The 21,406-nt window shown below is 49.9% G+C and overlaps 1 protein-coding gene across 1 annotated transcript; it reads right to left on the reverse strand.

Annotated features, from left to right (window-relative positions):
• Positions 1-1,151: 1,151 nt before the first annotated feature.
• LOC116184543 (spermatogenesis-associated serine-rich protein 2-like) lies at positions 1,152-15,304 on the reverse strand. The gene is made up of 12 exons (XM_077790702.1): positions 15,145-15,304; positions 13,160-13,242; positions 12,015-12,123; positions 11,220-11,269; positions 10,630-10,789; positions 9,989-10,072; positions 7,880-8,015; positions 6,631-6,689; positions 4,986-5,095; positions 3,465-3,567; positions 1,960-2,276; positions 1,152-1,163 (listed from the first exon to the last, which is right to left on the reverse strand). The coding sequence occupies exons 1-12, from the start codon at positions 15,167-15,169 to the stop codon at positions 1,152-1,154; spliced, it is 1,248 nt and encodes a 415-aa protein (XP_077646828.1). The 5' UTR covers positions 15,170-15,304.
• Between the last annotated feature and the right edge of the window lie 6,102 nt (positions 15,305-21,406).

The following is a 21,406-nucleotide window of genomic DNA, read 5'->3' on the forward strand; positions in this document are numbered from 1 at the left end:
CAAATCCCAAAATGTCGAATTCCCAAATCCCGAATTTGGGATTTTCAGGAATTTCCCCCCTCGGGGCGGCTCCGGCGGCTCCGGCCGGGTTTGGGCTCCCCGGAATTTTGGGGCTCCCCGGAATTTTGGGGGGTTTTGGGGGATTTGGAGTTTTTGGGCTCCCCGGAATTTTGGGGCTCCCTGGAATTTTGGGGCTCCCCGGAATTTTGGGGCTCCCCGGAATTTTGGGGGGTTTTGGGGGATTTGGGGTTTTTGGGGGTTTCGGCAATTTTGGGGTTTTTGGAGTCGCCGGAATTTTTGGGGTCCCCGAGGATTTTGGGGCTCCCGGAATTTTTGGGGTTCCCGGGGGATTTGAGGTTCCCAGGATTTTTGGGGTTTTTGGAATTTTGGGGGTTTTTGGGGTCCCCGAGGTTTTTGGGATTTTGGGGATTTTTGGGGTCCCCGGGGGATTTGGGGTTCTCGGGGGATTTGGAATTTTTGGGGTTTTTGGGGTTCTCGGGGTTTTTGGGGTCCCCGGGGTTTTTGGGATTTTGGGGATTTTTGGGGTTCTCGGGGGATTTGGGATTTTGGGGATTTTTGGGGTTCTCGGGGTTTTTGGGATTTTGGGGATTTTTGGGGTTCTCGGGGTTTTTGGGGTCCCCGGGGTTTTTGGGATTTTGGGGATTTTTGGGGTCCCCGGGGTTTTTGGGGGTCCCTGGGGGTCGGGGTCCGGCTGCTCCCGGCGCTTTGCGGCTCCTCTGGGGGGGCTGTGGGAAAAAGGGGGAAATGATCCCAAATCCCAAATCCCAAATCCCAAATCCCAAATCCCAGAGAAAAAGCCAGAACCCCCAAATTCTGGGAAGGATGGGAGAGAAAAGGGGGGAGAGGCTGGATCCCGAATCCCACCCGGCCCCTCCGATCCCGATCCTGATCCTGATCCCAAACCTGATCCCAAACTCGATCCTGATCCCAAACCTGATCCTGATCCCAATCCTGATCCTGATCCCAAACCTGATCCTGATCCTGATCCCAAACTCGATCCTGATCCCAATCCCGATTCCGATCCCGATCCTGATCCCAAACCTGATCCCAAACCTAATCCTGATCCCAAACCCGATTCCGATCCTGATCCCAATCCTGATCCCATCCCGATCCCAAACCCCATCCCAGTCTCAATCCTGAGCCTGATCCCAATCCCAATCCTAAACCTCATCCTGATCCCAAATCCCATCCCTGATCCCGATCCCAATCCCAAATCCCATCCGCATCCCAATCCTGATCCCATCCCAATCCCAGATCCCATCCCAATCCCAAATCCCCATCCCCATCCCGATCCCTGATCCCGATCCCGATCCCAAATCCCCATCCGCATCCCAATCCTGATCCCGACCCCAATCCTGATCCCATCCCCCCAGTCCCAAATCCCATCCCAATCCCAATCCCATCCCGATCCCAAATCCCATCCCAATCCCAAATCCCATCCCAATCCCAAATCCCCATCTCGATCCCAAATCCCATCCCAATCCCAAATCCCCATCCCGATCCTGAACCTGCTCCTGATCCCAATCCCAAATCCCATCCCAATCCCAATCCCAATCCCAAATCCCATCCCAATCCCAAATCCCATCCCAATCCCAAATCCCCATCCCGATCCTGAACCTGCTTTTTACTCCAATTCTGATCCCAATTCTGATCCCAATTCCCAATCCCGCTCCCATCCCGATCCCCATCCTGATCCCAAACCCCATTCCCAAATCCCCATCCCAAATCCTGATCCCAAACCCCATTCCCAAATCCCGATCCCAAATCCCGATCCCAAATCCCGATCCCAAATCCTGATCCCAAACCCCATTCCCAAATCCCGATCCCAAATCCTGATCCCAAACCCCGATCCCAAATCCCGATCCCAAATCCTGATCCCAAATCCCGTTCCCACCCCGATCCCAAATCCCATTCCCATTCCCGCTGTTCCAGCCCCACCTGTGGGGCCGGGGGTGGCTCCGCTGGGGCGGCGCCGTCCTGGGGGGATCCCGGGAATTCCGGGGGGGATCCCGGAGCCGACCCCGTGGTTGATCCCGAGGATTTTGGGGTTGATCCCGAGGATTTTGGGGTTGATCCCAGGGCTGATCCCGAGGATTTTGGGGCTGATCCCGAGGATTTTGGGGCTGATCCCGTGGTTGATCCCGAGGATTTTGGGGCTGATCCCGGTGGTGTGGATCCCGTTGTTGTCGATCCCGCGGATCCGGGGCCGGAGCTGCAGCGGGAGCGGCTGGAATAGCTCGGCCGGGGGTGGGAAACTGCGGAGAGAGGGACTGGGAGCACTGGGAATGGGACTGGGAGCACTGGGAATGGGACTGGGAGCACTGGGAATGGCACTGGGAACACTGGGAATGGGACTGGGAGCACTGGGAGCACTGGGAATGGACTGGGAGCACTGGGAATGGGACTGGGAATGGCACTGGGAGCACTGGGAATGGACTGGGAATGGACTGGGAATGGACTGGGAGCACTGGGAATGGAGCACTGGGAATGGACTGGGAGCACTGGGAATGGACTGGGAATGGACTGGGAGCACTGGGAATGGAGCACTGGGAATGGGACTGGGAATGGACTGGGAATGGACTGGGAGCACTGGGAATGGAGCACTGGGAATGGCACTGGGAGCACTGGGAATGGGACTGGGAATGGGACTGGGAGCACTGGGAATGGCACTGGAGCACTGGGAATGGCACTGGGAATGAGACTGGGAATGGCACTGGGAATGAGACTGGGAATGGACTGGGAATGGACTGGGAATGGACTGGGAGCACTGGGAATGGAGCACTGGGAATGGGACTGGGAATGGACTGGGAATGGACTGGGAGCACTGGGAATGGAGCACTGGGAATGGACTGGGAGCACTGGGAATGGCACTGGGAGCACTGGGAATGGCACTGGGAATGGCACTGGGAGCACTGGGAATGGCACTGGAGCACTGGGAATGGCACTGGGAGCACTGGGAATGGCACTGGGAATGGCACTGGGAGCACTGGGAATGGCACTGGAGCACTGGGAATGGCACTGGGAGCACTGGGAATTCCGGACCCACCTTGCCTGAAGCCTGGGCAGATTCCCGAGGGTTTTTCCCAGGGTATTTCCCAGGTTTTTCCTTGGAATTTTCCCGTGTTTTTCCCAGGGTATTTCCCGTGTTTTTCCCAGGGTATTTCCCATGTTTTTCCCAGGGTATTTCCCATGGTTTTCCCGGGTTTTTCCCAGGGTATTTCCCGTGTTTTTCCCAGGGTATTTCCCAGGTTTTTCCTTGGAATTTTCCCGGGTTTTTCCCAGGGTATTTCCCGTGTTTTTCCCAGGGTATTTCCCAGGTTTTTCCTTGGAATTTTCCCGTGTTTTTCCCAGGGTATTTCCCATGGTTTTCCCGTGTTTTTCCCAGGGTATTTCCCGTGTTTTTCCCGTGTTTTCCCGTGTTTTTCCCGGAATTCCGGACCCACCTGTGCCGAAGGCGCCGATGCTGCCCCTCAGCCCCTCCAGGTCGCAGCCGAAGCGCCCGGCCCGGCCCAGCTCCTCATCGAACTTCCGCTCGCTCACAAAGTGCTGGAAAAACGGGAATTCCGGCAATTCCAGAGGGAATTCCCACCGGAATTCCCACCCGGAATGGGCTTGGGAACAATGGGAATTCCCACCGGCCCGGCCCAGCTCCTCATCGAACTTCCGCTCGCTCACAAAGTGCTGGAAAAACGGGAATTCCGGCAATTCCAGAGGGAATTCCCACCGGAATTCCCACTTGGAATGGGGCTGGGAACAATGGGAATTCTCACCAGGATTCCCACCCAGAATGGGGTAGAGAAAAATGGGAATTCTCCCTGGGAATGGGGCAGGAATTCCCACAGGATTGGGGCCAGAATTCCCACAGGATTTGGGCCAGAATTCCCACTGAATTGGGATCAGGAATTCCCATGGATTTGGATCAGGAATTCCCATGGATTTGGATCAGGAATTCCCACAGGATTTGGGCCAGAATTCCCACAGAATTGGGATCAGGAATTCCCATAGGATTCAGGAATTCCCACAGGATTGGGGCCAGAATTCCCATGGATTTGGATCAGGAATTCCCATGGATTTGGATCAGGAATTCCCACAGGATTTGGATCAGGAATTCCCACAGAATTGGGATCAGGAATTCCCATAGGATTCAGGAATTCCCACAGGATTGGGGCCAGAATTCCCATGGATTTGGATCAGGAATTCCCACAGGATTTGGGCCAGAATTCCCACAGGATTGGGATCAGGAATTCCCACAGGATTGGGATCAGGAATTCCCACAGGATTTGGATCAGGAATTCCCACAGGATTTGGATCAGGAATTCCCACAGGATTGGGGCCAGAATTCCCACTGAATTGGGATCAGGAATTCCCATAGGATTCAGGAATTCCTACAGGATGGGGCCAGAATTCCCATGGATTTGGATCAGGAATTCCCACAGGATTGGGGCCAGAATTCCCACAGGATTGGGATCAGGAATTCCAAGGGGATTTGGGCTGGAATTCCCACAGGATTCAGGAATTCCCATGGGACTGGGGCCAGAATTCCCATGGATTTGGATCAGGAATTCCCACAGGATTGGGATCAGGAATTCCCACAGGATTGGGGCTGGAATTTCCATGGAATTGGGATCAGGAATTCCCACAGGATTGGGACCAGGAATTCCAGTGGGATTGGGGCTAGAATTCCCACAGAATTTGGGCTTGAATTCCCACAGGATTGGGACCAGGAATTCCAAGGGGATTGGGGCTGGAATTCCCACAGGATTGGGATCAGGAATTCCAAGGGGATTGGGGCTGGAATTCCCACAGGATTCAGGAATTCCCATGGGACTGGGGCCAGAATATTCACGGGATTGGGATCAGCAATTCCAATGGGATTGAGGCTGGAATTCCCAGTGGATTTGGGGCCATAATTCCCAAAGGATCGGGGTCGGGAATTCCGGGAATTCCGGGAATTCCGGGCTGACCTTGATGTCGGCTCGCAGCTCCTGCAGCTGCTCCTCCGACATGGCCGGGGCGGCCTCGGTGAGAGCGCGCAGAGCCTCGGCCCGGCGCTGCCGCAGGGAGAGCAGATCCACTGGAAAACGGGAATAAAAACCGGGAATGTGGGATAAAACACCGGGAATGTGGGAATAAACATCGGGAATGTGGAAAAAATGGGAAAAAACACCGGGAATTTGGGATAAAACACCGGGAATTTGGGATAAAACAGCAGAGATTTGGGATAAAACAGCAGAGCCTCGGCCCGGCGCTGCCGCAGGGAGAGCAGATCCACTGGAAAAATGGGAATAAAAACCGGGAATTTGGGATAAAACATCGGGAATGTGGGAATAAACATCGGGAGTGTGGAAAAAATGGGAAAAAACACCGGGGATTTGGGATAAAACAGCAGAGATTTGGGATAAAACAGCAGAGCCTCGGCCCGGCGCTGCCGCAGGGAGAGCAGATCCACTGGAAAAATGGGAATAAAAACCGGGAATGTGGGATAAAACATCGGGAATGTGGGAAAAAACACCGGGAATGTGGGATAAAACATCGGGAATGTGGGATAAAACATCGGGGATTTGGGATAAAACAGCAGAGCCTCGGCCCGGCGCTGCCGCAGGGAGAGCAGATCCACTGGAAAAATGGGAATAAAAACCGGGAATTTGGGATAAAACAGCAGAGCCTCGGCCCGGCGCTGCCGCAGGGAGAGCAGATCCACTGGAAAACGGGAATAAAAACCGGGAATTTGGGATAAAACACCGGGAATTTGGGATAAAACAGCAGAGCCTCGGCCCGGCGCTGCCGCAGGGAGAGCAGATCCACTGGAAAAACGGGAATAAAAACCGGGAATGTGGGATAAAACACCGGGGATTTGGGATAAAACACCGGGGATTTGGGATAAAACATCGGGAATGTGGAAAAAATGGGAAAAAACACCGGGAATTTGGGATAAAACACCGGGAATTTGGGATAAAACAGCAGAGCCTCGGCCCGGCGCTGCCGCAGGGAGAGCAGATCCACTGGAAAAATGGGAATAAAAACCGGGAATTTGGGATAAAACACCGGGAATTTGGGATAAAACATCAGGAATTTGGGATGAAACAGCAGAGCCTCGGCCCGGCGCTGCCGCAGGGAGAGCAGATCCACTGAAAAATGGGAATAAAAACCGGGAATTTGGGATAAAACATCGGGAATGTGGGAATAAACACCGGGAATGTGGGATAAAACACCGGGGATTTGGGATAAAACATCGGGGATTTGGGATAAAACACCGGGAATTTGGGATGAAACATAGGGGATTTGGGATAAAACATCGGGAATGTGGGAATAAGCATCGGGAGTGTGGAAAAAATGGGATAAAACACCGGGAATTTGGGATAAAACACCGGGAATTTGGGAATAAACACCGGGAATTTGGGATAAAACACCGGGAATTTGGGATAAAACACTGGGAATTTGGGATAAAACATCAGGGATTTGGGATAAAACACCGGGAATTTGGGATGAAGCAGCAGAGCCTCGGCCCGGCGCTGCCGCAGGGAGAGCAGATCCACTGGGAAATGGGAATTTGGGAATAAAAAGTGGGAATTTGGGATAAAAATCAGGAATTTGGGGAATTTTCCTCACTTGCTTCTGCCTTGACTTTGTCCATCTCGGCCAGGAGAGCCACCTCCCGATCCATGAGGCTGCAGGAGAATGGAAAAATGGGAAAAATGGGAAAAAAACAGGGAAAATGGGGAAAAATGGGGGGAAATGGGGAAAATAGAGGAAAAAATGGGGAAATACGGGAAAAAAAACAGGGAAAATGGGGGAAAATGGGGGGAAAACGGGAAAAATGGGGGGAAATGGGGAAAAATGGGGAAAATGGGGAAAATAGAGGAAAAATGGGGAAATACGGGGGAAAAAACAGGGAAAATGGGGAAAAACAGGGAAAATGGGGGGAGAAAAGGAAAAAAATTGATGGAAAAAGGGGGGAAGGGGAAAATGGGGACAAAACAAGGAAAAATGGGGCAAAAAAATAGGGAAAAAAGGGAGAAGGGGGGAAAAGGAGGGAAAGAAGGGAAAAATAAGGGGGGGAAAGAGGAAAAGAGGAGAAAATGGAAAAAAGAGGGAAAAAAGAGGGAAAAAAGAGGGAAAAATGAGGGAAAAATGAGGGAAAAATGAGGGAAAAAAGGAAAAACTGGGTCGGGAAAGCGCCGCAGGAATTTCGGGAATCGCCGCCAGGGGGCGCCGGAGCCGCGGGAAAATCGGGAATTGCGGCCGGGAAGGAGCAGGAGGAATTCCCAAAAAATCACCCCAGAATTCCCAAAATGCTCCAAAAAATCCCCCCCAAATTCACAAAATCCCCCCCAAATTCCCCAAAAAATCCCCCCCACATTCTCCAAACCCCCCCAAAATCTCCCAAAAACTCCCCAAAATACCCCCAAAATTCCCCCACATCCCCCATAATCCCCAAATTTCCCCCAAATCCCCCCCAAATTCCCGATTTTCCGGGATTTTGGGAATTCTTGACCAGCTCTGGATCTCTCTGAAAGCCACCTTGACCCTTCTCAGGGAGCCTCAATCCCAAAACCTCCAAAATTCCCATTTTTCCCCCAAAATCCCCATTTCCCCCCAGAATTCCCACATGCCCAGAATTCCCAAATTCCCCTTTTCCCCGGATTTTGGGAATTCCTGTTGCTCCCCGTTGGAATTCTCCATCCCAAACCCCCCAAAATTCCCATTTTTCCCCCTTGAATCCCTGCTTTTCCCCCCTAAAATTCCCATTTACGCCCCCAAAATTCCCGTTTTTTCCCCCAAAATCCAATTTTTTCGCCCGGAATTCCCGTTTTCCTCCCCAGAATTCCCGTTTTTCCGGGATTTTGGGAATCCTGACCAGCTCTGGATCTCTCCAAAGGCCACCCGGACCCTCCTCAGGGAGGTCTCGACCTCCTCCCGCAGCAGCGCCCGGAACCGCGCCAGGGCCACGGAGCAGCGCTGCAGATCCTTCAGGGAGCGCTCCAGGCTGCAGCCTGAGGGAAAATTGGGATAAAAACATGGAAAAATGGGAATAAAGAGAGTAAAACATGGAAAAACATGGAATAAATGGGAATAAATGGGAATAAATGGGAACTGTGCCAGGGCCACGGAGCAGCGCTGCAGATCCTTCAGGGAGCGCTCCAGGCTGCAGCCTGAGGGGAAAATTGGGATAAAAACATGGAAAAATGGGAATAAAGAGAGTAAAACATGGAAAAACATGGAATAAATGGGAATAAATGGGAATAAATGGGAATAAATGGGAATAAATGGGAATAAATGGGAACTGTGCCAGGGCCACGGAGCAGCGCTGCAGATCCTTCAGGGAGCGCTCCAGGCTGCAGCCTGAGGGAAAATTGGGATAAAAACATGGAAAAATGGGAATAAAGAGAGTAAAACATGGAAAAACATGGAAGAAATGGGAATAAATGGGAATAAATGGGAATAAATGGGAATAAATGGGAATAAAGGGGAACGGCGCCAGGGCCACGGAGCAGCGCTGCAGATCCTTCAGGGAGCGCTCCAGGCTGCAGCCTGAGGGGAAAATTGGGATAAAAACATGGAAAAATGGGAATAAAAATTGGGAAAATGGGAATAAAATGGGAATTTGGGAGTAAAAACATGGAATAAATGGGAATAAAGGGGAATAAATGGGAATAAATGGGAATAAAGGGGAATAAATGGGAATGGTGTCAGGGCCACGGAGCAGCGCTGCAGATCCTTCAGGGAGCGCTCCAGGCTGCAGCCTGAGGGAAAATTGGGATAAAAACATGGAAAAATGGGAATAAAGAGAGTAAAACATGGAATAAATGGGAATAAATGGGAATAAATGGGAATAAATGGGAATAAATGGGAATAAATGGGAATAAAGGGGAACGGCGGCAGGGCCACGGAGCAGCGCTGCAGATCCTTCAGGGAACGCTCCAGGCTGCAGCCTGAGGGGAAAATTGGGATAAAAACATGGAAAAATGGGAATAAAAATTAGGAAAATGGGAATAAAATGGGAATTTGGGAGTAAAAACATGGAATAAATGGGAATAAATGGGAATAAATGGGAATAAAGGGGAACGGCGCCAGGGCCACGGAGCAGCGCTGCAGATCCTTCAGGGAGCGCTCCAGGCTGCAGCCTGAGGGGAAAATTGGGATAAAAACATGGAAAAATGGGAATAAAAATTGGGAAAATGGGAATAAAATGGGAATTTGGGAGTAAAAACATGGAATAAATGGGAATAAAGGGGAATAAATGGGAATAAATGGGAATAAAGGGGAACGGCGGCAGGGCCACGGAGCAGCGCTGCAGATCCTTCAGGGAACGCTCCAGGCTGCAGCCTGAGGGGAAAATTGGGATAAAAACATGGAAAAATGGGAATAAGAACTGGGAAAATGGGAAAAAATAATGGAAAAATTGGAAAAATGAGAAAAAGAGACAGGAAATCATGGAAAAATGGGAATAAATGGGAATGAACTGGAATGAGCCTTCAGCAAGCGCTCCAGGCTGCAGCCTGGGAAAAATGGGAATAAAAACTGGGAATGAATGGGAAAAACATGGAAAAACATGGAATAAATGTGAAAAAATGAGAATAAATGGTAATAAATGGGGAAAAGCATGGAATAAATGGGAATCAATGGGAATAAATTGGAATAAACAGGGAATGAATGGGAATGAATGAGGAAAAACAGGAATAAACAGGGAAAAATGTGGGAAAACATGGAATAAATGGGGATAAATGGGAATAAACATGGGGAAAATGGGAATAAATAGGAATAAATGGGAATAAACAGGGAATAAATGGGAAAAAATGGAAAAAAGGGGAAAAATAGGAATAATTTCCCCCTGATTCTCCCCATTTTCCCCCTTTTTATTCCAATTTTTTTCTCATTTCCCCACATTTTCTCCCCATTTATTCCCATTTTTCCCCATTTATTCTCATTTTTTACCTTTTTTTTCCCTTTTTTCCCATTTTCTCACCCATTTTCCTGCCGCCAGGGTCACTCCGGGCCGGGGTTGGGGGCTGGGCTGGGGCAGGAAAAGCCGAAATTCCGTTCCCGAGGCCTGGGAAAAGCCAAAATTCCCAGAAAATTTCACCCCCAAATCCTGCATTTCATCCAGAATCCCAACATTTCCCCAAAAATTCCCAAACTTCCCCCAAAATACACAATTTTACCCCAAAATTCCCGAATTCCCCCCAGAATTCCCAAATTCCCCCCAGAATTCCCAAATTCCTCCCCAGATTCTGAAATTTCCCCGAAATTCCTGAACTTCCCCCAAAATCCCCAAATTCCCCCAAAAATCTCCAAATTTCCTCCCAAAATCCACAAATTCACCCCCAAATCCCAGATTTCCCCCGAATTTCCCCAATTTCCCCAAAATTTCCTGATTTCCCCCCAAAACCCCCAAATTCCCGAATTTCATTCCAAAATTCCAAATTTTAACCAAAATCCCCACAAATCCTGAATTTTTTCCTCCAAAATTCCCAAATTTACCCTGAAATCCCCAAAATTCCCCCTAATATTCCCAATTTTTCCCTCAAAATCCCAAATTTCCCCCAGAATCCCCAAATTACCCCTAAAATTCCCAAATTATCCCCAAAATTCCCGAATTTCCAGGACCTGGCAGCGACTCCAGGGAGGGGCAGCGGTTGCTATGGAAACCGTTGATGGAAATTCCCAATTTTCCCAGGTTTTTTTCCAGGTTTTTTTCCAGGTTTTCCAATTTTTCCTCCTGCCCGGGGCCGGGCGGGGCCTTGGCTTTGGGTTTCTTCTTCTTGTTCTGGGGGGAAAAAAGGGGAAAATGGGAAAAATGGGTGAAAAATTGGAAAATCGGGAAAAAATGGGAATAAAAGGGAAAAAAATGGGAAAAAATGGGAGAATAATGGGAAAAATGGGGGATTTCTAGGGGGATTTTTTTCGGATTTTAGGGGAATTTTGGGGGGATTTTTTTGGGGATTTTTTAAATTTTTTTGTGGAAATTTTTAGGGGTTTTTTGGGAATTTTTGGAGGATTTTTGGGAGATATTTTGGGGTTTTTTTTGGCAGATTTTTTGGGGGATTTTTTGGGAATTTTTCAGGGGATTTTTCGAGGGATTTTGGGGGAATTTTTTGGAGGATTTTTGGGGGGATTTTTTTGGGTAATTTTTGGGGATTTTTCTGGGGAATTATTGGGGAATTATTTGGAGGTTTTTTGGGATTTTTGGGAATTACCTTTTTTTTCCCAGTCACCGTCCATTCCTTGAGCACTTCGCTGGCATTCCCTGAAAAAAAACGGAAAAATTGGGAATGAGGGGGAGGAAAAAAAGGAGAATTCCCAAAATTCCACCCCAAATTCTCTTGAATCCCAAAAATTCCTCCCCCAGATTCCCTCCCCAGCTCCCCAAACCTCTGAATTTCATGCCCAAACCCTGGAATTCCCTCTCAGAATTCCAAAAATTCCCAGATTTTCCAGGAATTCCCAAATTTTCAAGGAATTCCCACCCTCCACGAAACCCTGCACAGTTTCATCCCAGAATCCCCTCCAAAATTCCCTCCCAAATCCCCCCCAGACTCCCCCAAATTCCCTCTCCAGCCCCTCAGCGCCTGGATTTCCCTCTCAGCATTCCCAGAATTCCCGGAATTCCTGGATTTTTTGGGAATTCCCACCCTCCATGAAGGCCTGCAGAGTTTATCTCAAAATCCCCTCCAAAATTCCCTCTCAAATCTCCCTAAATCCCCCCAAACCTCCCCAAATTCCCTCTCCAGCCCCTCAAATCCCAGAATTTTCTATCCCAAAGCCCAGAATTCCCAGATTTCCTTCTCGGAATTCCCGGATTTTTGGGAATTCCCACCCTCCATGAAGGCGTGCACAGGTTTATCCCCAAAATTTCCCCTCAAATCCCCCCTGAACCCCCCCAAAACCCCCTTAAACCCCCCCAAATTCCCTCCCCAGCCCCCCAAACTCCGGAATTCCCTCTCAGCATTCCGGGAATTCCCGGAATTCCGGGATTTTTTGGGAATTCCCACCCTCCATGAAGGCCTGCACGGCTCTGTCCACGGCGTTGTCGAAGTGCTGCAGCACCAGCACGATCTCGGTGTTGCTGCGGTTGGGAACCACGGCCCGCACGGCCTGCACCTGGAAAAACAGGGAAAAATGGGAAAAAAACATGGAAAAATGGGAAAAACAGGGGAGATCCGGGGAGAAATGGGAAAAAAAACAGGGAAAAACGGGGAAAAAATATGGGAAAATGGGGAAACAGGGGAGATCCGGGGAGAAATGGGAAAAAAAACAGGGAAAAACAGGGAAAAAACATGGAAAATGGGAAAAAAAACAGGGAAAAATGGGAAAAAACATGGAAAAATGGGTAAAACAGGGGAGATCCGGGGAGAAATGGGAAAAAAAGCAGGGAAAAACAGGGAAAAAACATGGAAAAATGGGAAAAAAAACAGGGAAAAATGGGAAAAATAGGGGAGATCCGGGGAGAAATGGGAAAAAAAGCAGGGAAAAACAGGGAAAAAACATGGAAAAATGGGAAAAAAAACAGGGGAAAATGGGAAAAATAGGAAAAAAACATGGAAAAATGGGAAAAACAGGAAATCCAGGGGAAAATGGGAAAACAGGGGAAAGAAACATGGGAAAAATGGGAAAACCAGGGGAAATCCAGGATAAAATGGGGAAAATAGAGAAAAAAACAGGGAAAAAAACATGGGGAAAATGGGAAAACCATGGGAAAAACCATGGGAAAAACCATGGGAAAAACCATGGGAAAAACCATGGGAAAAAACATGGGAAAAACAGGGAAAAGACATGGAAAAAAATATGGAAAAATGGGAGAAATAGGGGAAATCCATGGGAAAATCCATAGGAAATCCATGGGAAACTGGGAAGATCTATAGGAAATCCATGGAAAATCCATGGGAAATCCATGGAAAAATGGGAAAATCCATGGGAAATCCATGGAAAAATACAGGGAAAATCAGGGGAAAATCCATGGAAAAACAGGGATAAAACATGCGAAAAATCCACAGGGAAAACATGGGGAAAACATGGAAAAACAGGAGAAAAATCAGGGAAGAACACGGGAAAATTAGGAGGAAAACCATGAGGATAATTCCTGGGGAAAATCCCTGGGAAATTTATGGAAAATCCCGGAAAAGGAGATGCCTGGCACCTTCTCCTTCATGTTCTCGCAGGCGCCGCCGTGCGCCCTCACGGCCCCGGAGCGAGCGTCGAACAGCACGGCACAGCAGGGACCTGTGGGAAAGGGAATGTGGCAATTCCCAACATTCCATGGGAAAGAACTCCCAAAAATCCCCAGGATTCCCCGGGAATGCTGAGCAAATTCCCCAAAATCCATGGGAATGCTGAGCCCAAAATTCCCTGGGAATGCTGAGCCCAAAACTCAGCACGGCCCCGGAGCGAGCGTCGAACAGCACGGCACAGCAGGGACCTGCGGGAAAGGGAATGTGGCAATTCCCAAAATCCCATGGGAAAGAATTCCCCAAAATCCCCAGGATTCCCCGGGAATGCTGAGGAAAATTCCTACAAAATTCCCAAAAATTCCCTGGGAATGCTGAGCCCAAAACTCAGCACGGCCCCGGAGCGAGCGTCGAACAGCACGGCACAGCAGGGACCTGCGGGAAAGGGAATGTGGCAATTCCCAAAATTCCATGGGAAAGAATTCCCAAAAATCCCCAGGATTCCCCGGGAATGCTGAGCAAATTCCCCAAAATCCATGGGAATGCTGAGCCCAAAATTCCCTGGGAATGCTGAGCCCAAAACTCAGCACGGCCCCGGAGCGAGCGTCGAACAGCACGGCACAGCAGGGACCTGCGGGAAAGGGAATGTGGCAATTCCCAAAATTCCATGGGAATGCTGAGAAAAATTCCCAAAAATCCCCTGGGAATGCTGAGCACAAAATTCCCACAATCCCAAATTCCCACAAAATCCGAATTTCTCTTCCCAAATCCAATTTTCCCTAAAAATTCCCTTTTTTTCCCCGTAATTCCCAAAAAAATCCAATTTTCATCCAAATTTTCCCCCGTAATTGCCCCCAAAATTCCCATTTTCCCCCAATTCCCCCCAAATTTCCCATTTTTTTCCCCCAAAATTCACATTTTTCCCTGTTTTTCCCCCAAAATTCCAATTTTCCCCCTAATTCTCCTCAAAAGTCCCATTATTCCCCCTAATTCCCAAAAAATCCAATTTTTCCCCCAATTCCCCTCAAAATTTCCATTTTTTCTCCCATTTCCCCCAAAAATTCTGTTTTTCCCCCTAATTCCCCCTTTCCTCCCCCAAAATTCCAATTTTTTTTTTTTGGGATCATCCCTTAGGCTCCATCTGGTGAAGCAAATGGGAAAATGATCCCAGAAAATCCCAAATTTCCCCTCGGGAAAAGGGCTGGAATTGCCTCTCAATAATTCATTGAAAAGCAAATAAAGACAAACGAGGCCCCTCCAGGGAAATCTTCCCCAAATCCCATAAAAAAAAAAAATGGAAAAAGCTCCTGGAAAAAAAAAGGGAAAATCCAGGGAGAAAAGGGAAAATCCAGAGGAAAAAAAGGGGAAAATCCTGGGAAAAAAAGGGGGAAAATCCTGGGAAAAAAAGGGAAAATTCCCTGGAAAAAGCTCCTGGAAAAAAAGAAAAAATCCCTGGAAAAAAGGGGGAAAATTCCCTGGGAAAAAGGAAAAAAATCCCTGGAAACAAAATGGGGAAAATCCAGGGAGAAAGGGAAAAATTCCCTGGAAAAAAGAAAAGGGAAAAATCCCTGGAAAAAAAGCAGGAAAATTCCATGGAAACTCTGGGGTTCAAAAAGGGGATTTTGGGGATTTTTTGCCTTTAAATTTGGGTTTTTCAGGGTAATTTTGTCTCAAAATTGGGGAATTTTCCCAATTTCCCCCCTTTTCCCCCTTTATATCCTAAATTTTCCCCCATTTTTCCCTGATTTTTCCAATTGTCTTCATTTTGCCCCATTTTTCCCTATTTATTTCCAAATTTCCCCCCATTTTTTACCAAAATTTCTCCCAATTTTTCCCCTTCCAGCTCTGAAAATTCCCCCCTCCCCTTTAACCCTTTCCCAACTCCATTAAAAATTCACATATTTGGGATTTTTTTTGGGCTCAAATTCCAAATTTTGGGGTTTCTGGGAGCTCCTACCTTTGGGTTGCTGCTTCTTGGACATCTTTGGGTGCAATTCCAGAGGTTTTGGAGGAGAAATTTGGGATTTTTGGGGATTTTTGGGATGTCCAAATGAGATATCCTGGGAAAAAAAGAAAAAAAAAAGAAAAAAAAAGAATAAAAATGAAATGTGAGAAAGAGAAAAGAATAAAAAATTGGGAATGAAACAAAAAAGTCCTGGAATTTTAAAGTCTTGGAATAAAAAAATCCTGAAATTAGGAAAAAAAATGGATTTAAAGAGAATCCAGAAACTCCTCAGATCCCACAAAATAAAAACTCAGAGAGCCTTAAAATGCCTCAGATCCCAAAAAAAGAGCCCCAAAACCCCAAAGAAATCCCAAAAAAACCCTCAGAGAGCCCAAAAATGCCTCAGAGATCCCAAAAAACTCCTCAAGAGACCCCAAAAATTCCTCAGACTTCATCAAAAAAACCCTCAAAGAACCCCAAAAACTCCTCAGACCCCCAAAAAAACCCCTCAAAGAGCCCTAAAATTCCTCAGAGACCCCAAATCCCCTCACAAATCCCCTCAGCCTCCCCAAATCCCCTCAGTGCCCCAAAATCCCCTCAGAGCCCCCAAATTCCCTCACAAAACCCCTCAGAGCCCCCAAATCCCCACATAAAACCCTTCAGACTCTCCCAAATTCCCTCAGCAGCCCCAAACTCCCTCTTAAAATCCATCAGAACCCCTAAATCTCCTCACAAAACCCCTCAGAGCCTCAAATTCCCTCACAAAACTCCTCAGATCCTCCCAAATCTTCACCAGCACCCCCAAATCCCCTCAGACACCACAAATCCACCCCTTAAAACTGCTTAGATCCCCCGAATCCCCTCAGCACCCCAAAATCCTCACAAAACCCTTCAGACCCCCACAAATCCCCTCACATATCCCCTCAGAGCCCTCAAATCCCCTCAACTTCAACCCCAAAACTTCTCAAACCCCCCCAAATTCCCTCAAAAAACCCCTCAGAGGCCCCTAAATCCTCACCAGGACCCCCCCAAAATCCCCTCAGCACCCCCAAATCCCCTCACAGAACCCCTCAGAACCCCCAAATCTCCTCACAAACCCCCAGAAATCCCCCTCACCCCCTCACAAAACCCCCTAAACCCCCCCAAATCCTCTCCAGACCCCCCCCAAACCCCCTCACAAAACCCCTCAGACTCCCCCACATCCCCTCAGCACCCCAAAATTCCCTCACAGAACCCCTCAGAGACCCCTAAATCCTCACCAGGAGCCCCCAGATCCCCTCAGCACCCCCAAAACCCCCTCACAAACCCCCTAAACTCCCCCTCACCCTCTCACAAAACCCCTCAGAACCCCAAAATCCCTTCACAAAACCCCTCAAACCCCCTCAAATCCTCTCCAGGACCCCCCAGATCCCCTCAGCCCCCCCTCCCCCTCACGAGACCCCGCAGTTCCGCCCGCCCCTTCCATCCCATCCCCTCGGCCGGGCTCGCCCAGGTGACCGCCGGCCCTCCGGGGCTCCCGGGGGTCCCGCCCTCACCGGGGGCTCCGGGGGTGTCCCGGGGGTCCCTCACGTCCCCCCCGGCCTCACCCGCGACGTTCCGAGCGGGCGCCGCGGCCCGGCAGAGCCCTCAGAGCTCGCCAGCCAATCAGAACTCGGGTTTCACCCTCCAGCCAATCAGAAAGCGTCACCCTCAGGATTTTCACCAATCACCGCGCGGAAAAGCTCGGTTTGTCCCGCCCTCCTCCCGCCGCCATTCAGAGCGAAGAAAGGAGGAGGCGCGAGGCAGCCGTTAGCCAATGGCAGAGCGGTTCTGCCGCTAAGCCACGCCCATTCATTACAGACAACCAATCATATCACCGGATTTCTAAACCACGCCTTTTATGGGTGGAGCGGCGGGTGCCGAACGTGGACGGAAATTGCCGAGAGTGACGGAAATGCCCGAGCGCGCTCCGGAAATGGCCGAAGCCGCTCGCGACGCGAAGATCCGAAGGTCGCGGGTTCGAATCCGCGGCCGGGAACGGCGACATCGGGGACACCCCAAAAAATGGGGGGACACCCCAAAAACTGAGGGGACACCCCAAAAACGGGAAGGGATCGGGGTGGAATGTGGGGCCTGCAGTGGTCAGACCCCCCCTCAATGCGCCCCCAGCTTCATAAACGACCCCCAAACCCCCTCCCCACATGAGCCCCCCAAGTACCCCCCCATTTTTTGGGGTTCCTTCCCATTTTTGGGGTTCCCCCCATTTTTGGGGTTCCCCCCATTTTTGGGGTTCCTCCCATTTTTGGGGTTCCCCCATTTTTTTGGTTCCTCCCGTTTTTGGGGTCCGATTCCCCCAGTTTTTGGGATCCAATTCCCCCCAGTTTTTAGAGTCCAATTCCCGATTTTTTGGGGTCCAAGCCCCCACAATTTTTGGGATCCAATTCCTCATTTTTGGGGACCCAACACCCCCCATTTTTTAGGGTTCAAGTCCCCATTTTCAGACCCCAACCCCCCTCAATTTTTGGGGTCACATTCTCCATTTCTGGCACCCGAACCCCCTGATTTTTGGGGATTGATTCCCGATTTTTAGGACCCAACCCCCCCAGTTTTTGGGGTCCCATTCCCCATTTCTGGGACACAACCCCCCCCCAATTTTTAAGACCCAAACCCCCCCCCCCATTTTTGGGGTTCAATTCGCCGTTTTTAGGACCCAACCCTCCCCCACTTTTTGGAACCCCAATCCCCCCCAGATGTGTCCGAGCCCCCCAAAATGTGTCTGGACCCCCCCAAAATGGCTCCGAGCCCCCCAAAATGTGTCTGGACCCCCCCCAAAATTACTCAGCCCCCCCCAAGCTGTGTCCGAGCCCCCCCAAATCCCACCCCCCCGTCCCTGACATGTCAGGAAAGATGCGCCCCCCCCCCCAAAATGTGTCTGGACCCCCCAAAAATGGCTCTGAAACCCCCCAGATGTGTCTGGACCCCCCAAAATGTGTCTGGACCCCCCCCAAATGACTCAGACCCCCCCAAAAATGGCTCAAACTCCCCCAAAATGTGTCTGGACCCCGCCCCAATGACTCAGGCCCCCCCAAAATGTGTCTGCACCCCCCCAAAAATGACTCAGACCCCCCCAAAAATGACTCAAACTCCCCCAAAATGTGTCTGGACCCCCCCCAAAATGACTCAGACCCCCCAAAAATGACTCAGAACCCCCCCAAAATGTGTCTGGACCCCCCCAAAATGCCCATCCCCCCCCCTGTGGCTGCCGTGTCGGGATTGATGCGCCCCCTCCCCAGTGCCCACAGCCCCCCCAAAATGTGTCCGGGCTCCCCAAAAATGGCTCAAACTCCCCCAAAATGACTCTGATCCCCCCCCCACTGACTCAGGCCCCCCCAAAATGTGTCTGGACCCCCCCAAAATGCCCATCCCCCCCCCGTGGCTGCCGTGTCGGGATTGATGCGCCCCCTCCCCCCGGCCCAGCCGAGCGCGCCCGGGGGTCCCGCGGGACCGGGGGGAGGGGAGGGAGGGGGAGGGGCAGGAAACGGGGGGGGGCGAAATAGGGGGAGGGGGACCCCGAAAATGGGGGGAGGACGGGAAAATGGGGGGGGTTGGGTGGGAAAAATGGGGGGTTGGACCCCAAAAATGGGGATGGGAGGGTAAAAATGGGGGGGGGGGACACAAAAATGGGGGTTTGGGTCTCAAAAATGGGGAATGGGACCCCAAAAATGGGGGGGGGAGACATAAAAATGGGGGGGGCACAGAAATGAGGAATGGGACCCCAAAAATGGGGGGTTTGGGTCCCAAAAATGGGGGGTTGGACCCCAAAAAATGGGTATGGGAGGGCAAAAATGGGGGGGGGTGTCCTAGAAATGGGGGGGGGGCACAAAAATGGGGAATGGGACCCCAAAAATGGGGATGGGACCCCAAAAATGGGGGGGGGGGATCCCAAAAATGGGGATGGGACCCCAAGAATGGGAATGGGACCCCAAAAATTGGGGATGGAGCAGAAAGTGGGGAGGGGAGCACCCAAAAAATGGGAAAAGACACCCAAAAAATGGGAAAAGACACCCAAAAAATGGGAATGGAGCCCCAAAAACGGGGACGGACCCCCAAAAATGGGGAGGGGAGCACCCAAACTCGAGTTTTGGTGATCCCCTCCCCATTTTTGGGGGTTCTTTCCCATTTTTGGGGTTTCTTTCCCATTTTTGGGGTCCAGCCCCATTTTGGGTGGGTCCATCCCCATTTTTTCTGGTCCCTTCCCCATTTTTGGGGAGTTTTCCCTCCATTTTTTGGCTTTTCCCCCCATTTTTTGGTCCCTTTGACCCATTTTTGGGGGGTCCTTTCCCGTTTTTTTCTGGTCCCCTCCCCATTTTTGGGGAGTTTTCCCCCCATTTTTTGGCTTTTCCCCCCATTTTTTGGTCCTTTCGACCCATTTTTGGGGGGTCCTTTCCCGTTTTTTTGGGGTTCCATCCCCATTTTGGGGTCCCTGCAGCCCATCCCCCCCCAATCTCCCCTCCCCCTCCCCTCCCCCCCCCCGATCGATCGGGAGCGAATCCCGGGATTTGGAAATGTCAGGATTTGCCTCGATCGATTTTGGGGGGGGCGGGACCCTCCCCCTGCCCCTCCCCCACCCCCAACCCCGCCTGGGGCGATTTGGGGCGATTTTGGGCGATTTTGGGGCGATTTTGGGGCGATTTGGGGCGGATTTTAGGACAATTTGGGGGGTTTTTGGGGGGAATTTGGGGGCGATTTTAGGACAATTTGGGGGGATTTTTGGGGGGGAATTTGGGGGCGATTTTAGGACAATTTGGGGGGATTTTTTGGGGGGAATTTGGGGGCGATTTTGGGGACAGGATGGGGAAATTTGGGACATTTTAGGGCGATTTTAGGGGGATTTTGGGATGATTTTCGGGCGATTTGGGGAAGATTCGGGGGGGGGATTTGGGCGGATTTTGGGGCATTTCGGGGGAATTTGGGGCGATTTTAGGGAGAGGATTTTGGAGAGATTTTGGGACGATTTTAGGGCAATTTGGATTTTGAGGGGAATTTAGGGGGATTTGAGGGGGATTGGGACACTGCCCGAATCCCAAAAAATTCCATCCCAAATATTCCAAATAATCCATCCTGAATCCCAAATATTCCAAACATCCCACCCCAAAATCCCAAATAACCCATCCCAAATATCCCAAATAACCCATCTTGACATCCCAATTAACCCATCCCAAAATCCCAAATATCCCAAATCCCAAAATCCCAAATATCACGCCCCAAATAAATGGAATTTAACCAGTTTTTGGCGGGGGGCAAAAATCCTAAAAAAAAAAAAAAAAAAACAAAACCCGGGAACCCCCCCGCCCTAAAAAATTCCATATCCCAAATAAAAAAATCCCAAATATTCCATCCTAAATCCCCAATAAATTGGATTTAAATCGGATTTTTGATGGTGGGGGGGGGGCAAAAATCCTTAAAAAACCCCCAAAACCGGGACCCCCCCCCGCCTTAAAAAATTCCTGAATCCCAAATCCCCAAATCCCAAAGAACGAGCGGAGAATCCCAAATGAACTTTGGGATTTCACCCGACCCCATTTATCTCCCGCCGTCGAAATAAATCCTAAAATTCCCCCCCGGGACCTCCCCCCCCCGCCCTAATTGGAGCTGTCGACACCTCCTGAATCCCAAAATCCCAAAGAATGAATCCCAAATCCCAAAATCCCAAAGAATGAATCGCAAATAATGAAATTATAAAGAATAAATTTCAAATAAACGGCGCTGTCCGCGGGTTTAACCCGATCGTGACCGCGGAAATCCCAAAAAAAAACCCCAAAAATCGGGACCCCCCCCCAGTCCTAATTGGGGTTTCCGGATCCCAAAATCCCAAATCCCAAAAAACCAATTCCAAATCCCAAAGAATGAATCGCAAATAATGAAATTATAAATAATAAATTCAAAATAAACGGCGCTGTCTGGGAGGTTTAACCCCATCGTGACCGCGGAAATCCCAAAAAAAACCCCAAAAATCGGGACCCCCCCCCCCCCGCTTTAATTTGGGATCCCAAAGAATAAATCCCAAAATCCCAAAGAATGAATCCTAATCAATAAATCCCAAATAATGAAATTATAAATAATAAATCTTAAATAAACGGCGCTGTCCGCGGGTTTAACCCGATCGTGACCGCGGAAATCCCAAAAAAAACCCCCAAAAATCGGGACCCCCCCCCAGTCCTAATTGGGGTTTCCGGATCCCAAAATCCCAAATCCCAAAAAACCAATTCCAAATCCCAAAGAATGAATCGCAAAT

Source organism: Lonchura striata, unplaced genomic scaffold (assembly GCF_046129695.1).
Source record: "Lonchura striata isolate bLonStr1 unplaced genomic scaffold, bLonStr1.mat Scaffold_253, whole genome shotgun sequence".
NCBI lineage: Eukaryota > Metazoa > Chordata > Aves > Passeriformes > Estrildidae > Lonchura > Lonchura striata.